This window comes from Pygocentrus nattereri, chromosome 7, assembly GCF_015220715.1.
Source record: "Pygocentrus nattereri isolate fPygNat1 chromosome 7, fPygNat1.pri, whole genome shotgun sequence".
NCBI classification, from domain to species: domain Eukaryota; kingdom Metazoa; phylum Chordata; class Actinopteri; order Characiformes; family Serrasalmidae; genus Pygocentrus; species Pygocentrus nattereri.
This window is the reverse complement of record NC_051217.1, coordinates 26,426,227-26,448,830: the sequence shown is the minus strand read 5'-3', so window position 1 is coordinate 26,448,830 and position 22,604 is coordinate 26,426,227. Positions and strand designations below refer to the sequence as shown.

Genomic DNA, 22,604 nt, shown 5'->3' with positions numbered 1-22,604 from the left:
CTTTTAAGGAGAACGTTCTGGGAGCAGGTGTGGAATTTTCTGTTATAGAACTTAGTTTATTAATTTTCATGCAAGAAAGACAAAAACGAGCTTTAAACCTGAGACCAGAGAAGTACAAAGTCCTTCAGGTCACGTGCTCATTAGGCCACAGATTAAAAATCACAGCCACAGATTGCAATATTAAGGCCACAATTTGCCATATTGAGGACAAAAATAATTTGCAGCCTCAGTATATGTATTACACTGAGACCATGAATTATAATATTAAGGCCACAAAATAATATATCAAGGCCACAAGCTACTATACTGAGTCCACATATTACTATAGTAAAGCCACAAATTAATACATCGAGGCCATTATTGAGGCTGCAAGTTACTACATTGAGGACGTGAATTATAATATTAAGGCCACAAAATAATATTCTGGTGCCACAAATTAATATATCAAGGCCACAAGTTACTATACTGAGGCCAAAAATTAATACACACGAGGCCATTAATGAGGCCACAAACTGTTATATCGAGGGTACAAATGTGCATAGAAATGAATATATTAAGGACATAAGTCTCTATCCTGAGGCGGTTAATCACTAAAACTAAGGACCTTTAGAGATACTTTACTCGTGGCCTTAATATATTATTTCGTGGCCTCAGTATATTAATCTGAGTATAATAATCTCCGCAGACGCGAGCCCGGTGTCGGTGCCGGTGCCGGTCGTCCTCGCGGCTCGAGCGAACCCCATGTTTTTATTATTGTTTTGTCCGGGGCCCGGGCAGACGTCACTTCCTGTTTGTGGCCGTGTGAAGAGCCGCTCGGTAAGTGGAGCAGCGCGCGGTCTATGAGCGGGAATATTATTATTAATAATAATTATTAGTGCTGTATTGTGACGCCGTCGGGGAGATGTTTACTCCGCGCAAGTCCGTCGCCGGTCCGCGGCCGCCGGCTCTCAGCGCTTGGAGCCGCGGGCCGAGCGAAGCGAAGCGCTGGCGTTAGCATTAGCATGAGCGTCCCCTGCGCTCAGCGCGTTAAGCAGCGCTAGCCTAGCGCCCCCCTAAGCTAGCAGCGCCGCGCCGCCCGGAGCGGCTGGTCGCGGTTATCTGTCGCGGTTAGACGCTTAATTTGTGCACACTGTGCGTTAAATGGACGGTGAGCTCAGCTGGAGTCGCGGCTGAGCCGGGGGCTGTAGCTAGGTAGCTCGTTAGCTCGCTAGCCTTAGCCTTAGCTCGCCGAGGCTCCGCGCTAACGCCGAGTTTTCCTCCGCGGAGCAGCGGCGCTTCACGGAGTCGCGCTCCGGCTGAAGGGCTGATCAACCCGCTTTTGGACGTTTGAGGTGTAAACAGAGATTCCGAGGGGTTCAGGCGTCTTTACAGTGGTGGTGATAGGAACCAGGCGTCGCCATGACTACAACACAGATATAGACATTTTATTTACCATCCAGAACCACCAGAGAACTTACACGAGTCTTCTGAGTTTATATGGAATGTTGATGATGGAAAATAGTGGAAAATCTGGAATAATCAGTTTTCTTTGGGGACTATTTTGCCGCACAGCGCCCTGCATGTCTCCCTCCATGAATGGAGTTTAAGTTCTCTAAACTATCATAAAACAGCGTCTCAGTCATCAGGCAGTGAATTCAGAATCATTTCATGTAGGAACTTTCAATGAGGAGCTTTTAGAGGGGGCAGTCTGGTTCCCGTCACCACCACTGTGAACGGTTGTGACTCGCTGAGTTTCTCATGAAAAACACCAAACCGCTCAGAACCGTACCGTTTACATCTTAATCATTTAATAATACAGGCATTTTGAAAAATTGGTGGAACTGCCCTTTAAGGCCTCTGAAGGTCTCCTGTAGTGCCTCTCCATCCAAGTTCACGTTCAGGTTTGGATTACTGTGCTGAAGAAACACTATTATACCCATTAGGATCAAAGCCTGAAGGTTTTGCTTTCTAATGGGAATTGGTTTAATGGTTACCATTAGAGACCACTCACTTACTGTACGACACTTTAGATCCCATTAGGAAACTATCACATGTACCCAGAATCAGTTCTGTTAAACTATTATAGGCCTTTACACAGCGATGTCAGTCCATCAGGACAAACACAGAACACGGGGGTTGTTCCAGGTTGTTTAGCTGTTCTCCTGTCACAGCTGCCGACCGAAAAGCCGGTCAGTGGTGACGACAGTTTGGGAATTTAGTGTAAGGAGCTGGAGAACGAACTGCCTGCTGTGCAGCGAGTGGACAGAGCTTGTTACTCTGACGTAGCAACAAGCTGCTCATTAAGGAACTATAATGTGGAGAAAGGAACTGAACATTTAAACGTTAAGCGCCGCATTCACGGCCCAATTTATTCATTTCTTATTGTATTTATTTAACTGCTGTATTAAAACAGCAGAGCACTCAAAGAGTGTGTTATCACTAATAACACCACGGCTGTGATGATCAATGGCCACCAAATCACAGCTGTGATGTTATTTCAGGATAACACACCCCCTCTGTGTTCTGGTCCATTAATGTCATGAACGGTTCCACATCAGAAAGTCACAGTATGCTACTCTGAGTGTATCTTCCCTACATTAGATTCTGTGCAGGGCACAATGTGAGTTTTTGATAGAACTTCTTAAAATGTGGCACTTCTGGAAACACTTATTTGTGTTTTTCAGCTTACCAGATCCCAGAAAAACGAAATATAGTTGCTTTTCACATGTCGGGGAAAGCTCTTGAGATATTGTGATATTGTATTTTTCCCATATCGCCCACCCTTATCTATAGTGTGCTTGTGAATAAGCGCCATACGTTTTGTATTTGTGTTATGCATCTGCAGATGTTTCTCCAGTCTGCAGCGTAGAAGGCAGAGGTGTTACCCGCCACACTGCACCAGCCACGCAAACAATTTGTTGTGCAAACAAATGAGAGCTGCAGTCACGGACTGTCGAGTTGATCACTGTTGGTCTATTTCAGTGTCCAACATAATAAATTTGCATCCTGTTTGATGTGGCCATGTGTCAGAAGCTGTCAGAAATAAAAAGTTATTTTTATTCAGTGTTTCAAACTCTGTGCTGTGCAAAATCCAAACAGATTAGGCTGATTCTCTCTCTCTAATGAGCCGTGTAGTTGGAGAGTGTCTAAGCACTGACAGTATCCACAGTATCCTCAGAAAAGCGTATTAGGACATAATTCATCATATCGCCCGTGCCTGTTCTGTGAGAATATTCACTGCTCTCATGGTTTTTTAGACTCCTCTACTTTATTGTAAATTGGTCACAGATATTTTTCTTTACATGAGAGAAATGTAAGTATTGTAATTGGTCCAATATTGGAATTACATTTATGATCATTATAGCTGGTAATTTGGTGCCCTATTTTTTGGGTACTACTGTATGGAAAAGAAAATGCTCTGTAACAGGACTTTTATTATTAGTTTACAGGCAGTTGTAAATGACTTTGGCAGTTCCTATCAAATAATGTCAACACTTACATTAAATAACATAACAAAAGGTACATATTTACATTAAAGCTATACACCGATGTAGCTTCATATGCAGTTGTCTGCAAAAGTTTGGGCACCCCGAGCCAAATTGTTAATGCACAGTTACATTTATATATATTAACTTAAAAAATAGGACTTGTGGCATGTGCAACAGTTTAGACACCCTACCAATTCAGTAATGTTCTTGATTAATTTTGCATGTACAGCATGTTTAATATCTACCAAGAGATGGTAAATATAATCATGTTCAAATCAGGAGAAGCTTGAGTTTCTTGACATAGTGTTGGGTTTTGAGATGTGTTTTGGATCATTACCTACGTTTACATGCAGCCTGATAATCTGTTAGTAATCCAACTAATAGCTCAATCGGATTAGAATACGTCCATGTAAACACCTCAGTCGGAAGAGTCTAGTCCGATTGAGGCCATTCGGAATACAATTCTATCCGACTGTTCAAGGTGTGTAGTCCTGTAAATAATCCGTTAAATAGAAGAATAATATCCATGTAAATGCCTGTATCTGATTACATTCCCTATCAGAAAGTTTAAGTCTGCTCTGCATGTGCGTCGCGTCATAGTGAAAGTTTATACCGTTCAACACGGCAGAGCAGAAACTGGTCTGCAGAGGAGACAAAGTTTATGCTCTGATCTGACGGTGGTGGGACGGACGTCCAGCTTATGTGTCTCAGAACACGACGTCTTCCTCTTGGCCTTCTTTAATAAGGACATGTGAAGGACGTTTTCCTGAGTCTGATGTCATTTTAAAGTAATTAAAACCACAAGCACTGCTCACTGCTGCTGATCTCACTCTGACTGGACTCACGTGATGTTTGCCGTTATGATAACGTTTATTCTAAGCGCTACTCTATTTTGCATCGGATTGCTTGTAGCGAGAATGTAAACAAAGATTTTCATATAAAATCAGTCACTTCAGTCTGAATCTGTAATTCGATTGTATTCAATCGGATTGGCAAAAATCTTTGCATGTAAACACATCCAATGTCCTGCAGGTTTTCAGTTTCGGTTTCTGCCTCACATTTTCTTCTTGATATTTAGTGAAATCCGTTTTTCCGTCTATCTGTGCAGTGTTTCCTGAGCCGCTGCCACATGACTCTGAAGTGTAACAGATCCTCCACCCTCAGCTCAACAGTCAGCGCACCGTTCCTTTCATCAAATGTTGCTTCTTTCTTTCTCCAAACATTTTAGTGATTGTGAGTTCGATTTTGCTTCATCGGTCTGCAGCACTTGTTTCCGAAAGGCCTCTGGCTGATCTGGATGGTTTTCCTACCCAAACATTGTCTTTTATTATGACGTTACAGGTGAGGTTTCCTTCTGTTGGCCCTTCCATGCAGATCCTGTGTCTGCTAAACCTTCCTGAAGGACCTTTGCTGTCATATGGGGGATTTTGCTTGCCTTTCCGGTCAGCATACCAGCAGTTCTATCTGAGAGTGTTCTTGGTGTTCTAGATCTTTCCTCGATTTTCCCCCACTGTTCCCCTCCATTTTCAGATCCCACCCAGCTGGTCTGAGGAGCCCGTGGTCGTTGAGTGTTGGCTAAACTTCGTTACACTCTGGAATTCTCATCAGCTAACGGTTCTTGACCTGCCTAACCAGTCCTAAGGAGTGGATTAAGGCCTAATGGGTTAATTAAGTTCTGAGATTTTACAGCAGGATGGGTGTCCAAATTTCTCCCCGCGCCACGGCTGCTATTTTTATTTTTCTGTTTTTTTCAGTTGGGTATACATTAACTGAGCTACAATCACAGCAACTTTTAACTTCGCAAATAAACAAAATTTGTCTGTGCGGCCTAATTTATGAGGAAATCTGAATTGATTGCAGTGAAGACTTGTTTAAAAACATGAGAAAGTAAAACGATCAGTTATTAAGGTGTTGCATATTGGATATTGTATCAGAAATGAGATATCGGCACATCTAATCTCATGATTATCGTGGGGCTTAATTATTCTTAATTATTAATTATTAATTAATTATTATTATCAGCTTCTATTCTTTAGCAGTTTTGACACAAAGATAATGAGTTAAGGTTTACTGGGTTGAGTTTGAGGTTTAGATGGTTAAAGATAGGATTTAGGGTTTTAAGAGTTAGTGTTTAGGACTGAAAGAGGTTAAAGTTAAGGGGTGGAATCTAAGGGTAAAATGAAAGAATCGTTTTAAAAAGTTAATGTTAAAGATTAGAGGTTAAGGGCCTAAATTTAAACGTTGGGGTTTAAAGAGTTACTTTAGGGTTTAAAGGCTTGAAAGTATTTAGATACATTAATGTAATAGTCCTGTACTGTATTAAACCCCCAGCCATGTGGACGTAGTGCAGGTTTTGTTTTTCGGGCGTCAGGACAAGGTCCAGGTGAGTTTCAGCGCTCAGTACAGACAGAGAGTAATCATTAAGTTGTTGAAATGGACTGAACTCCTGTTTGTTTTTCCTCCTTTGGACCTCACTCTCTTTGTGTGTGTGTGAGGGTGCTAGAAAGGTGTGCTCTGATTGGACAGTCCTGAGTTTGCCCCTATTGGCTGAGCATTGTTTCAAAAACACTGCCAGGAGCTCCTGGTGGTAACAAAAAAAAAACTTCAATTTCTTCCATCATCCCATATCAGTCAGCAAAGGAAGTACAAGATAATTGGTTTCTTATTCCGAGTGTTCCATGTCAGAGAGTGACACCATTTAAGGTGGTACGGAGTATTTGACTATTGGAGTGTTTGAATAAGAAGCAGCTCAGGGACAGAAGTTTTAGGTTCTGTTTGTCTCTTTTTGGTTCCTTTTGGCCTAAAATAAAATGTTGTGTATTATTGTTAGATCAGTTTCTCAGGGAGCAGAAAATGCACATTGATTGATTGATTTGATCAATTGATGAAAATTTGGTTTTATTTGTGCAGAGGGATGATCACCGTCGGAGGGGACAGTCTGACACTGGTCTGCAGAGTAGGATGAGTCCTCTGCCGTGTAGAGAGAAGTACAGGCTTCATACATAAACAGATCCAGCGAAGACGTTTCTCAGATGTTAAATGTCTAGCTGTTTACTATATCTATATATTAATCTATAAAAGAAGATTTTTGTAGAAGACAATGCTAGCCACACATTCAGCAAGTCTCAAGCTGTTAGCTGATTGGTCTGTTTGTTTTGACTTGAGGTTTCCTGAAGGTGGTGTGATGCGATACTACTTATGCTTTCTCTTAGTGTTCTTTCAAAGAAATAGGACACGAGAGAAATCTGCAATAACGTACTATCATCCCTGCTGTGACTCTGTCACAGGTACGAGGTGAGGCGGGGACAGTTGTACTTAAACAACAGTTGTGCAAAGTAAAGAGCAAATGTCAAGTGCTTTAATGTCAGCAGATCCTACCACCCAAAAAAGTAGAACCACCTGTTCCATTTACAGAACCATTACCTGTGTGAATATCAGGTTGAGCTCAGTTTTTCAGAGTTTCCAGATGAAGCTGAATATGGTTTAGATCTAGTCAGTCTGTAAAGCGTTGGTTTCTGGTTCTAGTTTTAGTTGTTCTAGAAAGCTTGTTTGTGATGTTATCGTATAGATGTTCTCTAACGTCCATTTTCTGTTTGTGTTAAATTAGAAGCCTGTGGTGAATCTCGAATAGCTCCCTATTCTCTATTAGGACTGGACCTGAAAATACTGGACCGAATATTCAACTATTCCGATATATTGGGTAGGTATTTGGTTTTTAACTTTGGGATTCGGATATTTGGCTAAACGTATAATGCATAATCCATAATGCAGAAAAACCCCCAGAAGAAACGACCTCTTCAGCGGCAACGGCTAAAAACACAGCCTTCTGCTCTACTCCGGAAACCCACCGCTCCCCCCGCATTCAGGCTCTTCAACATAAAAGTCCTTGTACAAATGAACTTAAAACAGTCCAACATAAACATTTCTTGCAAACAGCAGCGTACTGGACCAGTGTTGCTCTAGATAACTTGAGTTACAGCACCTCACAGCACAAGTTTGCCTGACCATTAGCTATGCTATTAAGATTAAGAGAACCTTATATGTCCCACAACAGGGAAATTTCACCTCCACATTTAACACGTCCATGCAGTGAAATGCCACATACACACTAGGTGTCAGTGAGCACACTTGCCCTGAGCGGTGGGCAGCCCTATCCGCAGCATGTACTGTCTGCTCTGGTGATCGAACAGGCGACCTTCGGTCACAGGGCCAGTTCTCTAACCTCCAGGCCACAACTGCCCCAATTGGTGTGGGTTTAATGAAGGTAGAGAAACGCAGGAGGTCACAGATTGTTCCGCTCACCGCTGCAGTCTGAGGAACGTCACTGTTGGCAGTGGCAGAATTTTCCGTCACTGCTCCACTGAAACCAGTATCTGGTTTACCGCCACCGTGTGAATGCAATGTCAGTAATAGTTATGGTTAGCTACAATGTAAAGGCAGTCACTACTCAGCAACTCGTGCTTAGCTGAAAAATGTATTTTTACATCTGATGTTGCAGAACACGTGTCTTAACATGAGGTTGTTTACAGGGACCTGCTGCTAACGATCTCATGAAATTCTGTACTTTAATTTCTGATTGTTTTTGCTGTGATCAACTGTTGGTATGTGTTCACTGTGTTTACTCCAGGGGCTGTGCAGCTGTGTGTTTGTGAACAATCGTCTGACCCTGTGACCCGGCTCTCCCCTCCCCGGCCTCCCTGACCCCACCCTGCGCCCCACACAAACCCACACACCCTTACACACTCACACACAAACACACACACACACACACCCTGCCCAGCATGAACGAGGTTAGCGTGGTGAGAGAGGGCTGGCTCCATAAGAGAGGTGAGCCCCACTGCAGCTGGTGGATCTGAGACACAGATCAAAGTTTGTTTAGAACTAAGTCACAGTGACATTTTCAGTTTGTCATAGACTGATGATGTTGGGCTATTATCTGATTTTTCATCTGAAGGCTTATTATTCAATAACTAATCTGAAGCTAATGTAATTAATGTAATTAGATGGAATTAAACTCCAATGACAAAGGTCTTTCATCATGTAAAGTTCTGTGTGTAGGCTTAGGTCTATCTGGGTCTGGCTTAGGGCTTAAATCATGGGGTTAGAGTTAGGGGTTTTGGTCTAAGTTTAAAGGGTTAAAGCTAGGAACTTAGGTTTAAGGGGTTAAAATTAGAGGTGAATGTTTCAGAGGTTAACGTTAGAGGTGAAGGTTTCGGGGGTTAAAGTTAGAGGTGAAGGTTTCGGTGGTTAAAGTTAGAGGTGAAGGTTTCAGGGGTTAAAGTTAGAGGTGAAGGTTTCAGGGGTTAAAGTTAGAGGTGAAGGTTTCGGGGGTTAAAGTTAGAGGTGAAGGTTTCAGGGGTTAAAGTTAGAGGTGAAGGTTTCGGAGGTTAAAGTTAGAAGTGAAGGTTTCGGGGCTTAAAGTTAGAGGTGAAGGTTTTGGGATTAAGGGTTAAATCGTTGTTTATAACTTTATTTTCTCTTGTTTGTGTTTAAATCTCTCTCCAGGTGAATACATAAAGACGTGGAGGCCTCGTTATTTTATCCTGAAGAGCGATGGCTCGTTTATCGGCTATAAGGAAAAGCCTGAGATGTCCGACCCCAGCCTGCCTCCGCTTAACAACTTCTCTGTAGCAGGTCCGTTAGTGTGGTGTTGAGGTGTTTGTACCAGGTGTTTGGTGAAAGTGCTCTGCTGGTGATGGGATGTTAATGGTAACAGTAGTGACTAACAAATGTAAGAGTTTCTGAAAATCAGACTTATTATTACAAATTATTCCTTTTATGCTTTAGTTTGATTGTGTCTGTCTTTCTGTAAAGTGTCCTTGTGAATCTTTGTCGTCATTATTATTAATTTTTGTTATTGTTGCTTAAAGCGAACATGCGTGTTTGTGGTGTTCCTCTCATTCAGAATGCCAGCTGATGAAGACCGAGAGACCGCGGCCAAACACCTTCGTCATTCGCTGCCTTCAGTGGACGACGGTCATTGAACGCACCTTCCACGTGGATACCAATGCAGAGAGGTGGGGGGTCTGTTTAAAGGTAGGAGTGTTATTCTGCTGTTATGAATGTATTCTAATAGATGCTCTGGTCTTCTCTCTCTCTCCAGGGAAGAGTGGATTAGGGCAATTCAGGCTGTGGCCAATGGGCTGAAGACTCGTGAAGAAGAGGAGCCAATGGACATCAACTTTGGTTCCCCAGGAGACAACAGCCTGGAGGGCATGGAGATGGCTATAACCAAATCCCGCACCAAAGTGGTCAGTGTCCTGATTATGAGGCTCTGAGAGGAAAGTAGTTTATATCACAGTACCTACATTTAGAGTTGGTTATTCATTCAGCCTAATGAGAAACTGTAGAATAGACTCAGTTTATATCACAATACCTACATTTAGTTGGGGTAAGCAGAGAATCCCAAATGGCTATGTCCCCCACAACTTCCTCCAGCTCATTCCCAGAGACCCCAAGCTGCTCCCAGGCCAACTTGAAAATGTAATCCCTCCAGTGGGTCCTAGGACGACCCCAAGGTCTTATCCCGGTAGGCCGTGCCTGGTACACCCCCATGTCACCCGGGGCATCCGGATCCCTCTTCCCATCACTCGTGAACAAGACCCCAAGATACTTAAACTCCTCCACCTGGGGCAAGCCCTTTCCCCTTCCCTGGAGTGGTCATGCCATCCTTTTCTGGACTAAGACCATGGACTCTGATCTGGCTGATCTGCATACCAACCGCTTCACTCTCTGTGCTGGAGGCATCCATGTGATTCAGCCAAAAGAACATCATCATCTGCAAATAGCAGGGACGCCACCCTCCAGCCTCCAGCCTCCACACATAATGCCCTCCTGATCTCGGCTATACCATGACACCCTGTCCATGAATATCACAAACAGGAGTGGAGACAGGGCACAAACCTGCCGGAGCCCAACACTAACCCTGAAAGGGTCCGAATTAATGCTGAGTATACGAACACAGCCCTCACTCCGGGAGTACAGAGATCGAATGGCCCGGAGTAGTATCCCATACTCCCGGAGGACCTCCCACATGATATCTCGGGGAACACAGTCATGAGCCTTCTACAAATCCATAAAACACATATAGACTGGGTTGGCAAACTCCCATGCCCCCTCAACAATCCACGAGGGGGTGAAAAACTGATCTGTTGTTCCACAGCCAGGATGAAATCCATATTGTTCCTCCTCAGTCTGAGGTTCAACTATCGGTCAAAGTTTCCTTTCTAGCACCTTGGCATAGACTTTCCGAGGGAGGCTGAGCAGTGTTATACCCCGATAGTTGGCACACACCCTCCAGTCCCCTTTTTTTAAAAATGGGGACCATCGTCCTGGTCTGCCAGTCCAAGGGTGCTCTTCCTGAGGTTAATATCCAGTGCCACAATATCCAGTGCCTTAAGCATCTCCAGACAAATCTCATCCTCCCCCGGTGCCTTGCCACTGAAGAGCTTGCCAATTTACCTCAGTGACCTCCACTGTTTTCCTCTCTGCAATTTTAATTCACATTGAGGTGACCCTCTCATCCACTGGGACAAACTCCAACTGCATGGCCGCCAGCCGGGGACTATCCCCACTCCCGCCTGGCTCCTCTCACCCTGTGCAACCCATGAGTAGGAGAGGGACCAACTCCTATCCAGGAGTTTGGTTCCAGAGCCGACACTGTGGGTGGAAGTGATCCCAACTATATGTAGTTGGTATCTCTCAACCTCCCATACAATCTCTGGCTCCTTCCCCCCCAGCGAGGTTTCATTCCACGTACCAAGAGCAAGTTTCTGCCGCAGGGGCCTAGGCCACCAAGGGCCCCCCTGCAATTTCCCACTGCCTGTGCAGCACTGCACCGCTCCTCCATGCTGGACCTTGTGGGTTGTGGTCTCCCCACATTGCCTCTTCAGGCTGAGCCTGGCCAGGTTACATGCGCTGCCCGGCCACCAGGTGTTCGCTGGAGGACACTACCCCCAGGCCTGCCTCCAGGGGTAGGTCCCAGTGACCCTCTCCTGGGCAGGGTATACGATTGTGTTTGTCTGGTTTTCATGGTGGTTTTTTTTTGGATCGTGTTAGTCTGGGTCTTCACTCCAGACCTCTTCATCCTGGGAGACCCTACCAGGAGCATATTACTCCCGATGACTTAGCTCTGAAGATCCCTAGACCACACAAGCCCTTCCACCACGACAAGGCCCTGATCCAGGAACGGACATTTACAGTCGGTTATTCATTCAGCCTAATGAGAAACTGTAGACTGTAAACAGAATCTGTTCTACAGTTTCCTGATGATCTTTCTGCCATGTGGCCAAAACGTGGTCCGAGTAGATCTCCCACTAAATGTGATGTACGACAAAAAGGAGAGACCAGCACTGTTTTCTCATGTTGTGATTCGAGTTTGAATTTAGATTGCTTTGATGTGGTTATTTACAAATCCAAACCCTCAAGTAATTTTCTTATGGACACTATTGGATTGTGTCTGTGTTCTCTCTTTAGACGATGAGTGACTTTGACTACCTGAAGCTGTTGGGAAAAGGCACATTTGGGAAGGTAATTCTGGTGAGAGAAAAAGCCACCGGCATGCATTACGCCATGAAGATCCTACGCAAGGAGGTCATCATCGCCAAGGTAACTCAACGTGCGCATTAACAGGCTGTGAGGATGTGATGGCAACTCTTTGTTTAGATATAAGCTATAATTATTGCGATGATTTCTGTCATGGTACTCTTTTCTGAGAATAGGATGGGTACAGTCAGCACTTCTACAGCGCTGTATGGATCACAATGTCTTCAATATATATGGATGACACTGTCTTCAAATGCAAGAGGGTGTCAGTCTTTCAAAAGTCTTTTCAAAGTCTTGTAGTGTATGGTTAGAATAAAGCGTCCACATATCTATCCATGTGTTTGTGGTCATTCTCGTCAGTGTTTTTGGTGTTTGTCGTCCTGCAGGGTTGTATCTGCAGTAACAATTATGGGATGAGCTCCATCAGAGCTCAGAGCTACAGCTCACCCACCAACATGGAGACGCGGTCCTCTCACTGACTCGATCGGTCACTGTGAATTGTAGTGTTATATTTTTGTGTGTTTAATGTGTGTTTCAGGACGAGGTGGCGCATACAGTGACAGAGAGCAGAGTTCTGCAGAACACGCGGCATCCCTTCCTCACGGTGCGCTCAGCTCCTCCGATTTGTCTTATTGTGTTTAAACTGCACTGAATTATTTCACACTTTAACCTTGAGTCTCTTTCTGACCACAGACACTAAAGTATGCCTTCCAGACACACGACCGCCTTTGTTTTGTGATGGAGTATGCAAATGGTGGCGAGGTATTAACTTCTCACCCTCTCTTCAGTACACAGTATGCAAGCTTATAGCGATAGTTTAGTTCCCTCTTCACCCCAAATGTAATCAGTCTGCTGAGACATGTTTAGTGACTAAGGTTTGCTTCTTTTTTTTTTTTAAAGGCTGATGTTGCAAGTAATGTAAGATTGAAACTCGACAGTATATCATATAGTGTATGAAATTGTGTACATTAAACCATCACTGTAAAACTTTACCAAACCATGGGCTGCCCTGAGCATAGTAAACCACCTCCTTGTTTCTATGCTCCTCATCAGTTTTATAAGCTCCACTATAGAGTCCATCTGTTTTCCTGATACTTTGTTACCCTCGTTTACTCCATTCTTCAGTGGTCAGGACCTCCATGGACCCCCACAGAGCAGGTACTATTTGGGTGGTGTATCATTCTCCTCTCATCTGGTGGTGTGTTTGTGTGTGTTGCGCTGGTACGAGTGGATCAGACACGGCAGTGCTGCTGGGGTTTTTAAACACCTCAGTGTCATTACTGGACTGAGAATAGTCCACCAACCAGAAACATCCAGCCAACAGCGTCCTGTGGGCAGCGTCCTGTGGGCAGCATCCTGTGGGCAGCGTCCTGTGACCACTGATGAAGGACTAGAGGATGACCAACACAAACTGTGCAGCAGCAAATGAGCTATCGTCTCTGATTTTACATCTACAAGGTGGACAGACAAGGTAGGAGTGTCTAATAGAGTGGACAGTGAGTGGACAAGTGTTTGAAAACTCCAGCAGCACTGATGTGTCTGATCCACTCGTACCAGTGCAACACAAACACACCACCACCACGTCAGTGTCGCCGCAGTGCCGCAGAATGATCCACCACCCGAAAAGTACCTTGATCACGGAAGAACAGGGTAAAGGGAGTAACAAACTTAGTAAATTCTTATTTCTTCTGAAAACGTGTTTTATATGTAATTTAGTAACAAGTGTGTCTGATTTCTTTCTTTGTGAACCAAGTGTCAAAAACAAAATATATAATGTTAGCTTGACCCACCAAGGCAAAACGTTTGGGCACCCCTAATCCTAACCTAGTGTTTGTCCTTTTCCTTCTTCCTTTCTTCAGCTGTTCTTTCACTTGTCACGAGAGCGCGTGTTCACAGAGGACAGAGCGCGGTTTTACGGTGCTGAGATCGTTTCCGCGCTGGAATACCTGCACTCCAGAGACGTCGTATACAGGGACCTTAAGGTAGACTTGTTATCTGTGTAAGCTTTAGCGTTTGAGTTACTCTTAAATGTTGTAAAGCACAGTAGAAATAATTGCAACAAATGTGCTGTATCTTTAATCATACTCTTAGGTGCTTGTCAACCTCATAGCTCCCGATTCTCTTAATTGATCTCATGTTTGACTTTAATTAATAGCATTTGTGTTGTTTTTATTTCGTCAGCTGGAAAATCTAATGCTGGACAAAGACGGTCATATTAAAATCACAGACTTCGGACTCTGTAAGGAGGGCATCACCAACGAAGCCACGATGAAGACGTTTTGTGGCACCCCAGAGTACTTGGCACCGGAGGTGGGGATACAGTGCTGTCTGAGATTTCTAAGAAATTTTAATAAGAAAATGCTCATAGCCCTTCACTGCTAGGTAGTGATGAGAAGGAAAAGTAATCTGTAGTTTTACTTTTTGGAGGTGTCAGAAATGTACTTGAACTGAATGTTTAACATAGTCATCTTTACCGTAACCTGGTTTAGAAGAGCAGACCATGTTTTCTGCTGAACCGTGGACCTTCAGCTGCTGCTAATAGGGTGAAGAGTCGGACAAACTACAAATAAATCACTGTTGACATTTCAACATGGATAGGAATGCTGCACTCTCATCTAAAAACTGGCCTTTTGCAATAATAACCATACGCAGAGGGTTTACAAGTGAAAGGAGCATCAAGCAGACATTTTTCTGTACTTGGTTCTGATGTTTGTTTTTGTTTGTTTGTTTTTTCCTCCCTATCTCCTTTCTCTTTCTCAGGTGCTGGAGGATAACGATTATGGTCGTGCGGTGGATTGGTGGGGTTTGGGTGTAGTGATGTATGAGATGATGTGTGGTCGGCTGCCCTTTTACAACCAGGACCATGAGCGTCTGTTTGAGCTCATCCTGATGGAGGAGATTCGCTTCCCCCGAAGCCTCTCGCCTGATGCCAAGTCTCTGCTGGCTGGCTTGCTCAAGAAAGACCCCAAACAGAGGTGAGGAGGCTAACAGGGCTGGGTCTGCTGCAGCTTTAATCGGGCATGAAATTTCATCCAAACCCAAACATAGTTGGAGGACATTTACTGTCCTAGGCCAAACCCACAGCCCCAAGTAGCCCACAAAAAATTCTGTCTGAATTCGACTGTAGCCCCACAAAATTCTCTCTGAATTCGACTGTAGCCCACAGAATTCTGTCTGAACTGACTGTAGCCCACAGAATTCTGTCTGAACCGACTGTAGCCCCACAAAATTCAATTGGAATCTGACTGTAGTTTCACAAAATTCTGTCTGAACTGATTGTAGCCCCATAGAATTCTATCTGAACTGACTGTAGCCCCACAAAATTCTGTCTGAACTGACTGTAGCCCCAAAGAATTCTGTCTGAACCGACTGTAGCCCCAAAGAATTGTCTGAACCGACTGTAACCTACAATATTATGTCTGAACCGACTGTAGCCCACAACATTCTGTCTGAACCGACTGTAGCCCACAACATTCTGTCTGAACCGACTGTAGCCCACAACATTCTGTTTGAACCGACCGTAGCCCACAAAATTCTGTCTGAACTGATTAGCCCACAAAATTCCATCTGAACCCACTGTAGCCCACAAAATTCTGCTTGAAATTTTCTGAAAGGGCTGTTTAGATTGAAGAGTTTGAATATGTATTGTGGCGTTTTCTTGTTGACAGGCTGGGAGGAAGTTCTGATGATGCCAAAGAAGTGATGGGCCACAAGTTTTTTGTCTCGATCACCTGGCAAGACGTGTTGCAGAAAAAGGTGAGAGAGGGAGTCTTTGAAATGGAGATATGTAACCTTAGATATAATGTGTTTAATCTCCACTAGGGGTGAGCAATATTGCAATATTCAGTATAAAAAAAAAGTTACACCATACTATACTATACTACACTGTCCTATGCTATACTACACTATCCTATACTATAACTATACTACACTGTCCTATACTATACTTCACTATTGTATACTACACCGTCCTGTACTATACTACTGTCCCACACTATACTATACTACACTGTCCTATATTAGACTATACACTATCCTATACTATCCTACACTATACTGTACTATCCTACACTATACTATACTACACTTATTCTATACTATCCTATACTGTTATATTACACTGTCCTATACCATACTACACTGTCCTCTACTGTTCTACACTATACCATACTATACTACGCTTCACTATACTATACTACACTATACTATCCTATACTACACTATACTGTCCTACACTATACTACACTATCTTACATTATACTACACTATCGTATACTACACTATCCTCTACTGTACTACACTATCGTATATTACACTACACCATACCATACTACGCTATCCTATACTATCCTACACTATACTGTACTATCCTACACTATACTATACTACACTTATTCTATACTATCCTATACTGTTATATTACACTGTCCTATACCATACTACACTGTCCTCTACTGTTCTACACTATACCATACTATACTATGCTACACTATACTATACTACACTATACTATCCTATACTACACTATACTGTCCTACACTATACTACAATATCCTACACTATACTACACTATCCTATACTATACTGTCCTTTACTGTACTACACTATCCTTTACTGTACTACACTATCCTATAATGTATTATCCTATACTACACTATACTATGCTACACTATCCTATTCTATACTACAATATCCTATACCATACTATACTACACTATACTATACTTTCCTACACTATACTACACTGTCCTATACTATACTATCCTCTACTGTACTACACTATCCTACACTGTACTATCCTATACTACACTATACTATACTATCCTATACTACACTATCCTGTATTATCCTACACTATCCTATCCTATACTACACTGTCTTATACTATGCTACACTATCCTACACTATAGTATTCTACACTATCCTATACTATATTATATTACACTGTCCTATACTACACTATCCTCTACTCTACTACACTATCCTATACTGCATTATACTATACTATGCTACACTACCTAATACTATACTATCATATAGTATCCTATACTATCCTACACTGTCCTATACTACACTATACTGTAATTAGTATAATGATTGTTGTTGTTGATGCGAGTTCAAGAAGTTTGTAAAATCATGTCTCTCCCATTCTGTTCATTTTAAATGCTTATTAAAACCCACCATAAACTCAGAACAGTATCATGATAGAATTTATCACTGTAATTATACAACATGGTCATTTTGCCCACCTGATGGGGAAATTTGAATAAATACACCCTTAATTAATGAGTAGCTTAGACATGTAATCAAATATACTAAGAATGCATAAGGCCATATTCTGCCTGTTCTGGGGCTTTCCAAAGCAGATGACCTTACAGGTGCACTCTCAGGGAACACATAAGAGTCCTTATCAGTCTGTCCTGATTTAGGGGCTGTGTCCTTTGGAGGCTGCATCTGAAGGCCGACTGCGTCACAGCAACGCTACTAATCTGTCCCATTTCGAAGGCTCCTTCATATGCGGCTTGATAAATGTCCTCTTTCATGGCAACGAAGGTGCCAACAGGTCGATCCTTCGCCAGCCAGCATTTCCTGAGGTTCATTGTGTGCCGGAGAGGATTCAACAGAGAAGAGAACGGCAGCTGAAGTGACACTTTTAAATATAAATTAAATATGTATAAATATAAGTATTGGGTTTAAACTGAAGCGAATAGCTAATGATACAAATGTTTAAAATAAACAATCTCATCATTAACCGGCGGTAAATCTCCAGCTCTAAAAATGAAAAAAAAAAACTTTCTGACACCACCTTTAAAGAACTCGACAGGAGCAGCATTTCATGGCGCAGTGGTGAGGGTGGGTGCAGCGGTGCTGTGACTCAAACAGGAAATATGCCGTAGGGCACTCTCATTTCAGTTCAGCCTTCACGGGTCTAAGCAGCCTTCGAAGAACCCTGAACTTTTTTTTTTTTTTTTTAAATAAATAAAAAGAACCGTCCACAGTGAACGAACAGAAGCCGAGTGATGGGGGAGGTTTTCAGTAGGGTCTGATAGAACCTCAAGTCCTGAGGTGACATCATAGCACCACAAATAATTGTCTATAAGCTGACCGAGCACTATTCGTGCAGTCGATCTCCGGAGACCTGCCTGCCGTCTGAAAGCTGAAAAAAAGAAGAACCCTTTCCTTTTACACAGCTCAACGGTTGAGGACTTCCTTTGTGACCTCTTTTGAAAACGTAGACTTGGTTATGAGTACTTGGTTATGAGTGTTTAGCCACTACTGAAAGATTTCTTTTTTTAATAATATTGTGTTGGAGTCCTGAGGAGTGAATGGTATAGTCCCTGTTCCACACCCTCCACTGCATGAGCAGTTTTAGGTGTAACGAGAAATTAGCAAAAGAAGCTTTTGGTTTTTTTTTTTTTTTGTTCAGCACTGAGCAGATATTTGTCTTTAACTTGTTTTCAGCTCATCCCACCGTTCAAGCCTCAGGTGACTTCAGAAACTGACACGCGTTACTTTGATGAAGAGTTCACTCTGCAGACCATCACTGTCACACCTCCAGACCAGTGTGAGTACATCAGCCCAGCGCAGCTGTGAAGCTGATCGTTTATCGTTCTGTATTAGGATTTAAAACAGGCGCTAGATTCTCGGCTCATCACTGTGAACTCTATGAAATGGTTGGTTGGTCTTCATTTTCAGTACGAAGACAAATTCACTGGATCATTTTTGTCTGTAAAGCGATTATTTTTTGCCTTCCTTTATAATTGTCTGCGTTCAAATCAACATAATTCTTGATGTATTCAGCTGGACGTTCCAGCAGTACAGTCTGAATATGGCGAGGCAGCTTTTAGTTGCAAAGCTCTGTCTGCGCTGAATGATCTACAGAAATTGAAAGGAAGTTTCCATGTTTATGATCACAAACTTTTTTTTTTTTTGTTTTTATCTGCTTTGCTCCATTCACTCATTTCGTTTAGGACAGTCTGTGGCGCCATCTGGGGTTTTGGAGTCATGTTTTTGCTATAATGGGACCCTCCAGTGTTTCCTATATTTTGTCCAGATGCTGCTGTGTTCTGATTGGTGGAATGATTAAATTTTTTTTTTATTTTTATCTCTGTTCTGCAGATGACAGTTTGGACGCTGAAGATCCAGACACGCGCACGCACTTCCCCCAGTTCTCTTACTCTGCCAGCGTTCGGGAGTGATGGACACCCCCCCCACACACACACGCGCACACACATACCCTACCAGCAAACTGGACCCCCACCCCCCCCATCACACACACGTACACACACACACTCGGACCAGCAGACCAGCCTGATTATTTTGGGAGTTTTACTGGCGACCAAACACACACGCACTGTTTCTGATTGATCCTCCAGCCTGCAGTCACACTACACCTGCTCTGCTGTAATCATTACTGTCAGGCGTTGCTATGGTAACAGAACCAGCAGCACACGTGGAGTGAAACCCCTCTGGTGGACATGCACCACTTTCTTTTCCTCTCTTTGAGAGAGAAAATGTTAAACTTCTGATTGTTAGTTTTCTTTTTCAAAAAAAAAAGGAAAAGAGAAAAGAACACAAAGCCATATCTCTGCGACTTTTACAAGTGCTCTTTCTGGATCAAGCTGTTACCGGCAGTGTTCAGAACTGTCTCTGAAACAGGAGAGAGAGAACTGGGAGGTGGGGCAGGAACATCACGCCTGCTGCTGATGGAGGAGAGCCTTTGTTACGCCTGCTCGCTTCATTCAGGCCTCAGTGTCGGTATCGTATCTGGATAGAGAGCCGCATAGCAGTGCGGGCGTAAATGCTGTAGGGAAGAGTCTCTACTTTTCAAATAGACATAAGTTTAAAAATGCCATTTTTAATTTGGAATTTTTACATTTGAAATTAGCTTTTCTCTGTGGCTGATTTTCTTGGAAATTTTCTTAGATTTTTTGGCTTAGATGACCAATGTATACTTTTTCTGGCTTTAGAGTTGAACTCTTAATACAATCTGCCAGTTATTTATGGTTGTGATGTCACAGCACTTGGATGTTTGTTTGCTTCTTATTAGTCGAAATCATCTTAACGCAGTTCACAAGTTCTTATTATCAAAGTTTTTGATAACACTTTAAAGACTAATAAAAATTGCAGCTCTTGCGATTTGAAAATTGCAGTAGATATGAAAATGAGTAGTCTTTCAGCCCTACTTTTCTCTAGTGTTACACATTCTTATAAGAACCGTGAACCCTCTTCTCCACCAGAAGGCAGTGCAGAGCCTGTGTCCCACCTTGTCTAATGAGTGCACAGTAAGACTACTGCAGCCATCTAAGGCAAACAGGATTCAACGAAATCAAACTTTTAGCCTTGTTCAGTGAATTTGTCAGGTTTAGTATCAGTGAGCTAACTTGGTTTACTGGTACAAGGTGGAATATGATGTGACGAGGTTGGTCTTGTTGACAGACGATGAGAATCTGTTTATCTCAGACTTCAGATGATCAGAAACCAGATTTGACTAAAATCCCCTAAAAAGATCCCAAAATAGATTTAAAGCACTTCGAGACACAAATGTTATGAAAGTCTCTCTGAGCTGCATCCAACAACCAAAACTCCTCCCAGTGCTGTGACTCCTCCCCCAGCTGTTCTGCAGTTGTTTAAGACTCTGCCCACTGAACCGCCTCCAATTCAGCCCAAGCTCGTTAAAATAAAGGTCCAGTTCGGTTGAAGTTCACCGCGTCTTTATTCACCTCCTCACTATAATGCGTCACATTTTAATGCTTGTTGTGGTGCAGCATTACTAATATAGAGGGGTAATTATTCTAAAAAGCTATTGTCTTATGAAGCCACTGTGGATGTTAATGATGTGCAATAATAATGAGTTGCAAAGTTTGCCATCTTTTTAATAGAACAGGAAAAATAAACAGCACCACATTTAATTGGCTGTTGTACATGAGCTGATTTGCATATCACACACCATGAAGCAGTCAACGCTTTTGACTACCATTTATATGACGGGTCATATGGCACAGTCTGAAATGTATTGATATGAGAACGTTTTTATCACTATGTGTATCGATCTGCTGAGTCACGACTAGCTTTATGCTGCAGCTAAGCGCTACTATAAAAACTGAAATGGATAAAGTCTGATAGAGAGTGAACGCAGTGCTGCTCCAAATTCCCAACTGTAAGCGAACAACTAAACTGCACAACAAGATGGGCTGTGAAACACTTTACAGACTGAATCTAAACCACATTCGGTTTCCTCTGGGAACACTTAAAAACTGAGCTCAACCTGATATTCCGTTTCATCTGGAAACACTTAAAACTGAGATCAACCTCATATTCGCACAATTTTAACTGGAAACACTTAAGAATGGAGCTCAACCTGATATTCACAGTTTCACCTGGAAACACTTAAAATTTGATCTCAACCTGATATTCACACAATTTCATCTGGGAACACTTAATAACTGAGCTCAATTTGATATTCACACAGTTTAATCTGGACATTTAAAAACTGAGCTCAACCATATATTCACACAGTTTATTCTGGACATTTAAAAACTGAGCTCAACCTGATACTCACACAGTTTCATCTGGAAACTTAAAAACTGAGTTCAACCTGATATTCAAACAGTTTAATGCAGAGGGGGTGTACTGTTTTGGCGGAAAGTCTTGCTGATGTTACAGTTCGTTAGATACGGTGTTCAGGGTTTTATTTTTCGGAATTTTGCAGAGCTGTTGTGAGGCGGTAGAACACTGGAGGGAATAACTGCGCAGCTGCGATTCGGTCGCAAGAACGAGCTGAAAGTGACGCAGGCGCTGTAATATGGACATTACAGTCCAGATACAAGTCACAAGAAACAAGCAGGTGTAAACGGGTTCTCAGCCCGCGGAACGTCCTCATCAGTCTGACTCTGTGTGTGTGTGTGTGTGTGTGTGTGTGTGTGTCTGTCTGAAACTTCATCTTAAAGTGTGTGTTGGTTTTGTAAAATGGGCATAATGAGGGTTTTTGGGAGGTGCTGTAGTCGTGTAAAGGGAAGAAACCGAACCTGCAGTTCCTTCATCACCAGCCTGGAAATGTCTTCACCAGAAACTAGAACGTTTCAACCAGAACCTCCATCAGAAACTTTAGAATGTCTCCATGAGCACCTTCTCCATCTGAAACTGTAGAACTTCTCCAGCAGGAATTTCTCATTAGTGAACTCATAACATTCTTCACTAGAACCATCGGAGACATCTCCTTCAGAAATTAGGGACCACTTTCCCACACGTTGTAACTCTATTCTTGGCCTAAATGGAAGTGCGGTTGGAGAATCACCTCTGGAAGTTCCTTTTAGTCTTGGATTAGGCTTAATCTGGGTCTGGGAAACTCCCTGGAAGTTCTCCATCAGAACCTTCAAAATAAATGTCATACATTTTTACATAAACACAAAAACTTCTCCGTTTGAACCTTCTTCACCACGAAGAAGGTGGAGTGTCTTGCAGCAGAACCTTTGAGGTGCATCAGATACTTTTCCATCAGGAACATCAGAAGCTCTTTATCAGGAATCTCTCTACTCCAGAAACAGCAGTGTGTTCGACTGTCACTCACCTGTCAATCTGTACAGCATCGGA

General features: G+C 42.8%; 1 protein-coding gene across 5 annotated transcripts; it reads left to right on the top strand.

Annotated features, from left to right (window-relative positions):
- The first annotated feature begins 706 nt into the window (after positions 1-706).
- Positions 707-20,923, top strand: akt2 (v-akt murine thymoma viral oncogene homolog 2). Of its 5 annotated transcripts, none has more exons than XM_017686307.2 (15): positions 707-816; positions 7,075-7,167; positions 8,095-8,294; positions 8,973-9,101; positions 9,373-9,484; positions 9,571-9,718; positions 11,943-12,074; positions 12,550-12,615; positions 12,705-12,773; positions 13,871-13,993; positions 14,193-14,321; positions 14,772-14,986; positions 15,680-15,767; positions 18,474-18,576; positions 19,131-20,923. In XM_017686307.2, exons 3-15 carry the CDS (start codon positions 8,249-8,251, stop codon positions 19,208-19,210), a joined length of 1,440 nt encoding a protein of 479 aa, XP_017541796.1. In that variant the 5' UTR covers positions 707-816; positions 7,075-7,167; positions 8,095-8,248; the 3' UTR covers positions 19,211-20,923. The 5 variants fall into 5 exon arrangements, with proteins under 5 accessions (XP_017541796.1, XP_037395833.1, XP_017541799.1 ...); XM_017686309.2 differs by lacking the exon at positions 707-816 and adding an exon at positions 5,163-6,454; XM_017686310.2 differs by lacking the exon at positions 7,075-7,167 and having other exon boundaries at positions 800-816.
- The last annotated feature ends 1,681 nt before the right edge of the window (positions 20,924-22,604 follow it).

Bases quoted from the DNA above. Each gene is read 5' to 3' on its own strand.
- akt2 (XM_017686307.2), top strand. From the start codon at position 8,249: ATGAACGAGGTTAGCGTGGTGAGAGAGGGCTGGCTCCATAAGAGAG. The intron at 12,774-13,870 runs GTATTAACTTCT...TCCTTTCTTCAG, and splicing joins AGTATGCAAATGGTGGCGAG to CTGTTCTTTCACTTGTCACG. The intron at 15,768-18,473 runs GTGAGAGAGGGA...ACTTGTTTTCAG, and splicing joins AAGACGTGTTGCAGAAAAAG to CTCATCCCACCGTTCAAGCC.